General features: G+C 38.3%; 1 protein-coding gene across 1 annotated transcript; it reads left to right on the top strand.

Annotated features, from left to right (window-relative positions):
* Positions 1-502: 502 nt before the first annotated feature.
* LOC120301331 (vomeronasal type-2 receptor 26-like) lies at positions 503-10235 on the top strand. Its single transcript, XM_039328441.1, has 4 exons — positions 503-928; positions 1483-1710; positions 6786-6912; positions 9334-10235. The coding sequence occupies exons 1-4, from the start codon at positions 503-505 to the stop codon at positions 10233-10235; spliced, it is 1683 nt and encodes a 560-aa protein (XP_039184375.1).

Raw genomic sequence — 10235 nt, 5'->3', positions numbered from 1 at the left:
CTGCCTCTCGCTCTAAATGCCTATGATGCAAATGAAGGTGTGCAATTTTTATTCTTATCTCAATTTTTCAACTTTTCTTTGAACAGATCACATATGGTTCTCCTCTACATAAGAATGATAGCTCTGAAGCACATTCTTTCTATCAGATGGCCCCAAATGAAGCCCACCAATACAAAGCAATTGTCCAGCTCCTTGTGCACTTCAAGTGGACATGGATTGGAATATTATTTAAAGAGGAAGATGGAGAAAGGTTTGTGCGTACTATTTCGTCCATGTTTTCTCCTCACAGAATCTGTGTTGCTTTCTTGAAAAGACTTAAGCCCTTTTATCTAAGCACTGTTCTTGATGACATGGATTGGCTAGTGGAAATGTACCTTTTCTTGATGAAAAGTAATGCCAATGTTGTGATAATTTATGAAAGAAATATGATGATTTGAGAGTGTTACTTTATCTCCCACAAATGGAATTAGTTCCTAAAGAGCCAAAAGGGAAAGTGTGGATCATGGTGGCTCAGACTGATCTTGCATCATATTTCTATCAAAGAAAGTGGGATATCCAAGCATTTTATGGTGCTCTGTCCTTCACTGTTAATTCAAATGAGGCTCCAGGTTTTCAACAATTTCTTCAGACTATAAACCCTTTCTTATCAAGAGATGATGGTTTTATCAAAATTGTGTGGGCACATGCATTTGATTGTGTGTTTCCCAAACTGCCTATAACTGAGGAAACCAATGACCTCTGTAGTGGGCAGGAAAAGCTGGAGACACTTCCTGGAGCTTTCTTTGAAATGACTATGAGTAGTTATAGCTATGGTGTATATAATGCAGTGTATGCAGTAGCACATACTATACAGGCCATGTGGTCATGTCTCTTCAGACAGAGAAGAAATGGAGAAAAAGCATTTCTTCAAGATCTGCAGCCATGGAAGGTAATGTAATATATTGCTCAAATATTTTATATCTTTCAAGACTTACAACCTTTTCATGGTAATTTCTTGATTAAGATATCTTCAATTTTCTAGACAGGTTGCTTACTGTGTCCTCTACATGATTATATTTTAATTCTTTTATGAATTACTTACATTTAATGAAATCCCATGGAGAAACTGTCCCCTACTTTTCTGGCATCCATCCTTATGACATCAAATTTTCCTATTTCCACTTTTGATTTTGTTATTGCAATGGGGACTTACCTGGTGATTTGTCCATATGGGAGGGTGTTGAATGGGCCATTTGAAATGGCTTACCTTCAGTCAAATTTGACAAATGTGAGCATCACTGATATATTACTGTTTTTTTTCTACCCATTTCCTCTTTTAAATTAAAAGAAGTCCCTTTTCATTGTGAAATATTCTGCAATCAGCTTCGAACAAATTAAGAAAACAGAAATAATATATAATGGTGATAGGAGCTGGGATTTAAGAATTATCTTAAATTCACTTAAACATTTTTATAAACACTTGTGCTCTTCTTTGCCTTGCAGCTCCACTCTTTCTTGAAAAAAATCGTATTTAACAATAGTGCAGGTGATCAGGTTTCTTTTGACGAGAATGGAGAATTGACAAGTGGATTTGATATTGTAAACTGGGTCACATTCCCAAACCAATCCATTCATCATGTCAAAGTTGGAAAGATAGTGCCTTGGGTTTCTTCAAGCAAGAACTTTAATATCCAGGATGATGCCATTACATGGCCCAGCAGTTTTAACCAGGTGGGTTTAGTGGATGCTCATTTTTTAAACATTTTTTAAGATGTATTTTGTATAAATATGTGTATGTATGCATATATTTTATTTATCTCTCACACTTTTGGTTTGCATGTAAATCTAAATAAATTCAATATTTCTCAAAATATTATGCATCTTTATTATTACAGATATTAGCATTAAGTAATCGAGTATATGTTAATGGGATTGAAAAACTAGAAGCCAGCAAGGGTTTGCTAAAAACAGATCATAGCAAACAAATCTTATTTCATTCTTTGACATAGTTACTAAGCCTAGTACTCTTCAATATCTTCATAAATAGATGAGAGAAAAGAAGGGGAGCTCATCAAAATTGCAGATGATACTAAGCTGGCAGAAATAGCTAACACCCCAGGAGACAAGATCAGGATCCAAAAAGATCTGGACAGACTTGAAAAATGGGCCCTATCCAACAACATGAAATTTAATTTGGAAAAAAGCAAGATTTTACACCTAGGCAGGAAAAACTAAAGGTACAAGTACAGATTAGGCAAGACCTGGCTCAAAAATAGTAACTCTGAGAGGGACTTTGGAGTCCTTGTAGATGACCACTTAAACAGGAGCCAGCAGTGTGCGACAGCAGCCAAAAAAGCTAATACAATCCTTAGTTGTATAAACAGAGTTATAGAATCAAAATCACATGAAGTATTAGTATTGCATTATAAATCCTTACTTAGACCACACCTGTAATACTGTATCTAGTTTTGGTCACCCCATTAAAAACAGATGTTGAGACTCTGGAAAAAGTGCAGACAAGAGCAACAAAGATGGTTAAAGGCCTGGAGACAAAAAACACATGAAGAAGGTTTGCAGGAATTGGGTATGGATAGTTTAGAGAAAAGAAGGACTAGGGGTGACATAATAGCAGTATTCCAGTATTTGAGGAGCTGCCACAAAGAGGAGGGGATCAACTTACTTTCCAAAGCACCAGAAGCAAGATAAGAAACAATGAAGGAGAGAAGCAATCTAGAATTAAGGAGAAAATTCGTAACAGTGAGGACAAATCTTCCTTTAAATCAAAAAAAGTTTTCGGAAGTCTAGCCTGGTTACACACTTTAAAAGAACCCTTCTTATTTGCTTGGATCCAAAACACCATTCCAATCTCCCATCATAATAACCGATTTATAATCCAAAGAAATTAGTTTCTGATGAGGACTTCCGGTGGCTGCGTTGGTGTTGATAGCAGCTGTTTTACAGCTGCCTCTCCCGGGAGATCATAAAAGCTGGTTAAACAGCGACGACCAGCTGTTTTATGGCTTGAAACCTTCTTCCCAGGTGAAGGGAAGAAGGTGAGCTTTCTCCTGGATAGGAGTTGAACCTCACCAACCTCCCAGGGATTTTTTCTCGGGAGGTGAAGTGTGAGAGATCCTCCAAAGTCTGGGTGTTGCTCCATTTCCTGGGATGCCTTTGTTCTCCGAGAACGAAGCCAGACACCGCCTCCACTGCTGCTCTCCTAATGAAAACTGTAAGTGACTTTTAAAGCAGACAGAGCTCCCAGGAGAACAATGACTGGATTTTACTTCTAACTTAACTCAGGGAGAACTAACATCTTCTCCTGTTATTATCTGAACAAATTGCTGGAGCAAGAAATATGGCAGAGGAATATTGTTTCTTTGTTACTCTTCTTGTTTGAACACTGTCATTTTCTACTTTTTATTGATCGAGATTTATCAACGTAATGGACTTGATTTGTTTAAGAGAATTCCTTTTTTTAAGGAGTAAACTTCTTTTTTTGTTGCTGTTCTTGCTCTTTTTACTTTTACTAGTTTTTAATTCTTTTTTTAAAAAAAACAAAACTTTTTTTTTCTTTGTTAAAATGACCTCAAAACGTCCTGGACCTGCTTCTCTTCCTAAAGTTGCAACTCCTTCTTCAGTAACTCAGACTGTACAACAACAACCCAGACCTAAACTTTCTCAACCCTCACCACCACCGCAGTCAATAACACTTAAAGATTTGCAAGATGCTTTGGAGAACATTTATGAGAAAACTATACAAAAGACAGTAGAACTTATTGAGAAAAAAATGATCAGATGAGAGTAGATATTATTTCTGCACTGAAGGGGCTTGCTGGACTTGTAGAAAAAATTGATGACAGGGTGGATGAAGTGGTGGGGAAGGTAGAAATACTACAAGATAGAGTTGATAAGATAGAAGATAATGCAGACAATGTTCAGGATGAGATTTTAATATCACAATGTAGAGAAATGGAGTTTGCTTTGAGAATAAGAGGCTTAAAAGAGAATCTTCAGGAGAATTTGAAGGAAGAAATTGCAATTGAATTGGCTTCTATTTTGGAATGTGACCCTGAAGCAATGTTGAGAGATATAGAAAAGATTTTTAGAGTTAATTCATGGGTCGCAAAACAGAGGAAGCTACCAAGGGATGTGGTGGTTTATTTTGCTAGAAGATCATTGCGGAATGAAATTATTCAGGCTTTTTATAAGCACAGATTTCAGATTGCAACTCAAGATGTAATAATCTTAAAAGAAATACCTTCAAAAATCCTTAGGAGAAGGAGAGATTTTGCTTTTTTGGCGGATGAACTTAAGAAACAACAAATTCAATTCAGATGGGATATTCCTGTGGGGATAGTGGTGACTTATCTTGGCTTATGTTATCATCTTAATACAATTTCTAAAGCAAAAGATTTTTATATGACTGTGTTAAAAGCAGAGTCACCACCATCTCCAAGATCAAAAAAAGATGAGAGCAAGGCAGAAACACAATCTGATGTAGGCTTAAAGCCACACCCAGGAGAAGAGTTATTGGTTGAATCTATTCAATTAACTGATGACCCAAAACAACAGAGAATTACACGTGCTGCCTATAAACGTAGAGAAAGAGAACAACAACAGCAACAGCAACAGCAACTAAAGGTTGATGATGGATTACACTTTACTTCGGAGCCAGTGGGAGGAGCAAGGCCAAAGAAGTCATCGACTGCAAGTCTAGAGGTTTTGTTCCAAAGGCTTCAACCTGCCAAGAATGGCAAAGCTTCTAACCTGGAATGTTAATGGGCTAAACATTCCACAGAAAAGAAAGAAAATTTTTTACTATTTGAAACAACATAAAAATGATATTATTTGTTTGCAAGAGACTCATATTATCTCTAAAGATCAAAAATACTTGTTTAACCCTTGGCTTGGGGTACATTTTATAGCTCCTGCATTGCAGAAAAAAGGTGGTGTAGTTATATATGTAAGAAAAGAGCTTTCACCAAAATTAATTGACTTGGACTTTCAAGGCAGATATGTTATTATTGATCTTTTAATAAATGATAATAGAACTCTTCTAGTTGGATTATATGCTCCCAATCAACAACAAAAACATTTTTACAAGCTTGCCTTCATATATTGTGGGTACTTCATCACTAGAGGTTTTTAAGAAGAGATTGGACAGCCACTTGTCTGAAATGGTATAAGGTCTCCTGCTTGAGCAGGGGGTTGGACTAGAAGATATCCAAGGTCCCTTCTAGTTCTATTCTGATTAATTGTATTAATGAAATTGAACAGGCACTAGGTTAGAAAACAGAAGATTTTGAATTTAGTCCCACCTTAGACAAAAAAACCAACTAGGAGACCTTGGGCCACATACTCTCTTTCAGCTTATAAAGTAGCCATTAACAAACCAGTTCTGGAATCTTGTCAAGAATACTGCAGTGACTTTTCCAGGCAGTCACCAGAAGCCAAGACTGACTTGCAAGCACCAAAAGAAAAGAACAAACAACAAAAAAAACCCAAGGATATTGTGTTACACATCTCTGACTATAATTCTGAATCTATTTTGACTATATCACCCCCCCAAATAAAATGAATTGTGTAAAAGCTATAAACTCACAGTATGTAAAATATTTGCAAAATTATATGAATTTTTCTTTGTTGCAAACCTCTCTTTTTCCTAAATTTGTGATCCCTAAAGGATATGTTTCTTCTCCAAGATATGTCCAGACTTTTTTTACACGTAGTCCTCGATTTACAACAGTTTATTTAGTGACTGTTTAAACTTATAATGACACTGATAGAAGTAAAGGAAAGGTCTTCAAAACTTAATATTGAAAGAGAAATTTAAAATTGAATTTGCTGCAGTGGAAATTTACTGAGTGGAGAAGCAACTATAATAGATGGGAACCAGGAAAGGATAGCATAAAGGAAGGATATAAGAGAAACACATAGGCAAAATTGTTATCTGGGTTTTCAGAATGGAAAAAGGAGCTGTAAGAGAAGATAACTAGCAAAACAGGAAAGAACCTATTTTTCTAAGAAGTCATAAAAGGGGGGCAGAACTAGGCAAATGAGCATGTGCAATTAGTTGATTAATATTAACTGACAAACCTTGCATAAATTATCTCTTAATTTTAATGTACATGTGATGTATGATTTAGTATGTAGCAGGAAGAGACAGTCGGAAAGAGTGTAACCTCATAATACCTCAGCCAATAGGGAAAGAGGAGGGGTGTGGCAGCCGGGACAGGGCTGTATAAAGAAGGGAATATTTTGGGTTGGAACTTTGGAGAGAACCAAGCTTTGATAGCTTTTCTCCCAGCTTATTGCAATAAATGAAATAAAAGGCCTTCACTGTGTCTTGGCTGATTATTGGTCAGGCAAGCTTGCCTCTGGTCACAAAGGAAAGTAGCCAGGAGCACATAACAGCACCAAAAAAAGTGACTTATGACAGTTTTTTATACTTATGATCATTGCAGGATCCCCATAGTTACATGATCAAAATTCAGAGATTTGGCAACTGACATAAATTTATGACAGTTGCAGTCTTAGGGTCATGTGATCAACTTTTGTAACCTTCTGACAAGTAAAGTTAATGGAAATGCCAGATTCACTTAACAACTGTGTTACTAACTTAACAATTTCAATGATTCATTTAACAGCAGTGACAAAACAAGTTGTAAAATGGGGCAAAACTCACTTAATAAATGTTTCACTTAGCAACATAAATGTTGGATCAATTGTGGTCATAACTCCAGGACTACCTGTATATCTAAACCCTAAATGGCAATGGTTAATTCTCTTTCCTCTTCATTTACTAGACCCTGCCCATTTCATCATGTACAAACACCTGTCTCCCTGGTTACTTCAAACAAAAGCAAGAAGGAAAGCAATTTTGCTGTTATGATTGCCTCCTGTGTCCTGAAGGGAGAATTTCAAGCCATCATGGTAAGAGATTTTAGATACAAGTGACTGATTCATTTCAAGCTACTTAACAGAAAGATCAAAGAACACTGAGCAATGATGGGATAAAGTTTTTATTCCAACAAAGTTAGCATTTCATATGTCCGTGGTATCAGAAGAAACCTAATGAAAAGACTACATCAGCAGACATAAAAATATATTCATTAGTTTTTAATTTTTAGATAAAAAGGGTTCAGATATTATTTCAGGGCCATAAGAATTGATGCCAACCTCTTCATGAAATAAATTTATAAGTAATTCAGGGCATATCACTGTATTCAGAATCTCTTTCTTTGTATTGGGCTTTTTGGGCTTACCAATTATATCTTTTGTCATAAAATGTATATCTACAATGTTGCTTACATCCCTTAGAACAGGATGTCAAACTCAATTTCATTGAGGGCCGCATCAGCATTGTGGTTGCCCTCAGGGGCCGGGTAGGTGCGGCCTACTGGGTGGCTGTGGATGGAGTGAGTGTGGCCTACTGGGTGGGCATGGCCAGCTCTATATCATTCGTGTCAAGGGTACCTGTGGGGGCCTGGGCAGGAGTGGGACAGATCTGAGGGTTTCTGGCAGAAAGGGACCAGGGTAAGTGCCAAGGCATGATCCACTGGAGGAGCCTCACTGTTCCTCTCAGGCCATGTGGGGGAGGCTGGATGGTGGTGCAACCTACCTAGAGCCCTGGGCAGGAGAGGTCAAATGCCCAGCCTGGCTCTCGAGCACCTGCGGCATCAAGCCCAGCCCCACTTTCCCAAGGGGGAGCCAAGCTGCACTTACCTGCTCCTCAAGGCTGCTGCTGCTGTGCTTGCTCTCCTTAGCCAGGTTGCTCATGATGGGTACGAGGGCAAAGTCAGAGGAAGGTCCATTCCCTCTCCATGGGAGGAGAGCCGGCTTTGTATCCAAAGCTTCCTTAGCAGTAGGATGGGAGACCTTCGGGATAGGCCAGGAGGAGGGGACAAGGGGATGGTGAAAGGGCAGCAAGGCAGGACTAAAGCAGGACTTCCCTTGGACCCTCCCTCTCCTTCTTTCCTTCTTTCTCTCTTTCCTTCCTTCCTTCCTAAGTGCGGGTGGTGGGTGGGAAAATATTTGAGATGAGGGAGGGAGAAAAACAGGCAAGAAACGCAACTGGGGAGGTGTCACCCTTCATGAGGAATAAAGAAATGCACCATTGCCTGGAAGTGGCCAGTGCGATGGTGCATTTCTTCATTCCTCACAAAGGTGACACCTCCCCAGCCTGCACCCATGGGGTGGAGGTAAGACTGAATGTGTTTCAGTATAGATGGCCATCATAAAATTGTACATTGGCTCCTGGCCAGCCTGGGCCAGGGCCAAGTCAACAGGGGCCGTTCCCTCATAGGATGGCTTTGTGGGCCACATGAAACCACTTGGTGGGCCACATCCGGCCCCTGGGCCTTCTGTTTGACATATCTGCCTTAGAAGTATCAAATATATGCAACCAACAAAGGATGGAATTAACCTTCCCTCAGTTTGTTGCTCTTGTGAACTGTAACATAATTTATCTTAAGCAGACTTTCACATACAGTAGGATTTTCTGTCATATATGGAATAAACAGTGCAGGCTAATTTTAGGCAATGGATTTTTTTTATCTTAATTTGATGTTTTATGTTCTTGATAATTATTTATCATCAAGAGATAATTTCTTAGCTCACAATCACAGCTGAACTAACTTTTTCTTCTTTATTATATAATGCATATAATATATACAATATCTCTATAGTATAACATTATTTAGATAGCATACATTAAATATTTATGGATAGTAGATATTTATCTACTGGTTTGGACAAAACTCAGCAGCACTTTTTCGTACGGCTGCTGATAAAAACAGGATCGCCAATGTCCGATAACAGATAGGGCCCAAAAAGAAGAAGACATTTATCAAAAGACAGCAGTGGTAATACATTGAGTAATGTCAAGTGACAACAACGTCAGGAAGAAGGAGTATGAGAAGCTGGAGAAGTATCAGGATCTAAAGAAGGAACCAGGGAGGGTATACAAAGTAAAGGCCCATGTGGTGGAAGGAGGACTCAGGATTGTAACTCTTAAGTTGGGAAATAGATCCCAGGAACAACATATGAGTTCTCTTTCCAGAAGAATACAGAGCTAAAAACTGCACAGAATCCTAAATTCCAAGAGTACCATAGGTGTGATAAGGGGATTTCTCTATTTCTCCTCCCACTCCCAGTTCCTATCCTTACCCCTATCCCTATCATGTCTATCATTTCTATGCTTATCTATCTCTATTCTCTATCTCTATCATCTCTATTTCTCTATATCATCTATTTATGAATTACATGGAGGGATTGTATTATTGATAATTACTAATTAAACTGGAATAAATCCTGAAATGGTAATCATAGCTGAACCAACTTTTTCATATTTAGACATTGATGCCTGCTCTGAATGTCCACAAGATCAATTTGCAAGCAAGAAGCATGATTCATGCATTATGAAGACATTGACTTTCTTATCCTATGAAAATTATTTGGGAATGAGCTTAGCTATATTGGCCATTTCATTTTCTCTCTTCACTCTTTTGGTGCTAGTAACATTTGTGAAACATCACAACACTCCTATTGTCAAAGCCAACAACCGGGATCTCACCTATATGCTCCTTGTCTCTCTATTGCTCTGCTTCCTTTGTACATTTCAGTTCCTCATTCCACCTGGGAATATAATTTGCCTCTTCCGACAAATCAGCTTTGCCATTGTCTTCTCTATGGCTGTATCTTGTGTGTTGGCAAAAACCATCATTGTGCTTTTAGCATTCATGGCCACCAAACCAAGATCCAGGGTACGGAAGTGGGTGGGGAGAGAACTGGCCATTTCTATTGTCCTTTCTTGTTCTCTTATTCAGGCAGTCATTTGTACAATTTGGTTGGCAACATCTCCTCCCTTCCCAGATATGGACTTACATTCAGAAACTGCAGAAATTATACTGCAATGCAATGAAGGCTCAGTAACTATGTTTTACTCTGTCCTGAGTTATATGGGTTTCCTGGCAGCTTCCAGTTTTACAGTAGCATTTCTTTCTAGGAAACTCCCCAGCAGTTTCAATGAAGCAAAATTTATCACTTTCAGCATGTTGATCTTTTGTAGTGTTTGGGTGTCATTTGTTCCAAGCTATTTGAGCACCAAGGGAAAATACATGGTGGCCGTGGAGATCTTTTCAATCTTGGCCTCAAGTGCTGCACTACTGAGTTGCATCTTTTTTCCAAAATGTTTCTTAATTTTTCTGAGGCCGAACTTAAATATCAGGGAAGAGTTAATAAGAAAAAAACATTGA

This window comes from Crotalus tigris, unplaced genomic scaffold, assembly GCF_016545835.1.
Source record: "Crotalus tigris isolate CLP2741 ecotype Arizona unplaced genomic scaffold, ASM1654583v1 scf7180000024376.1991246, whole genome shotgun sequence".
Lineage (NCBI taxonomy): Eukaryota > Metazoa > Chordata > Lepidosauria > Squamata > Viperidae > Crotalus > Crotalus tigris.
The sequence above is the reverse complement of the archived record's forward strand: the minus strand, read 5'-3'. Positions and strand labels throughout refer to the sequence as shown.

Excerpts from the sequence above, each read along its gene's own strand:
- LOC120301331 (XM_039328441.1), top strand. The coding sequence starts at position 503 with ATGGTGGCTCAGACTGATCTTGCATCATATTTCTATCAAAGAAAGTGG. Across the intron at positions 929-1,482 it reads AAGATCTGCAGCCATGGAAG|CTCCACTCTTTCTTGAAAAA; the intron begins GTAATGTAATAT and ends TTTGCCTTGCAG. Across the intron at positions 6,913-9,333 it reads GAGAATTTCAAGCCATCATG|ACATTGATGCCTGCTCTGAA; the intron begins GTAAGAGATTTT and ends TTTCATATTTAG.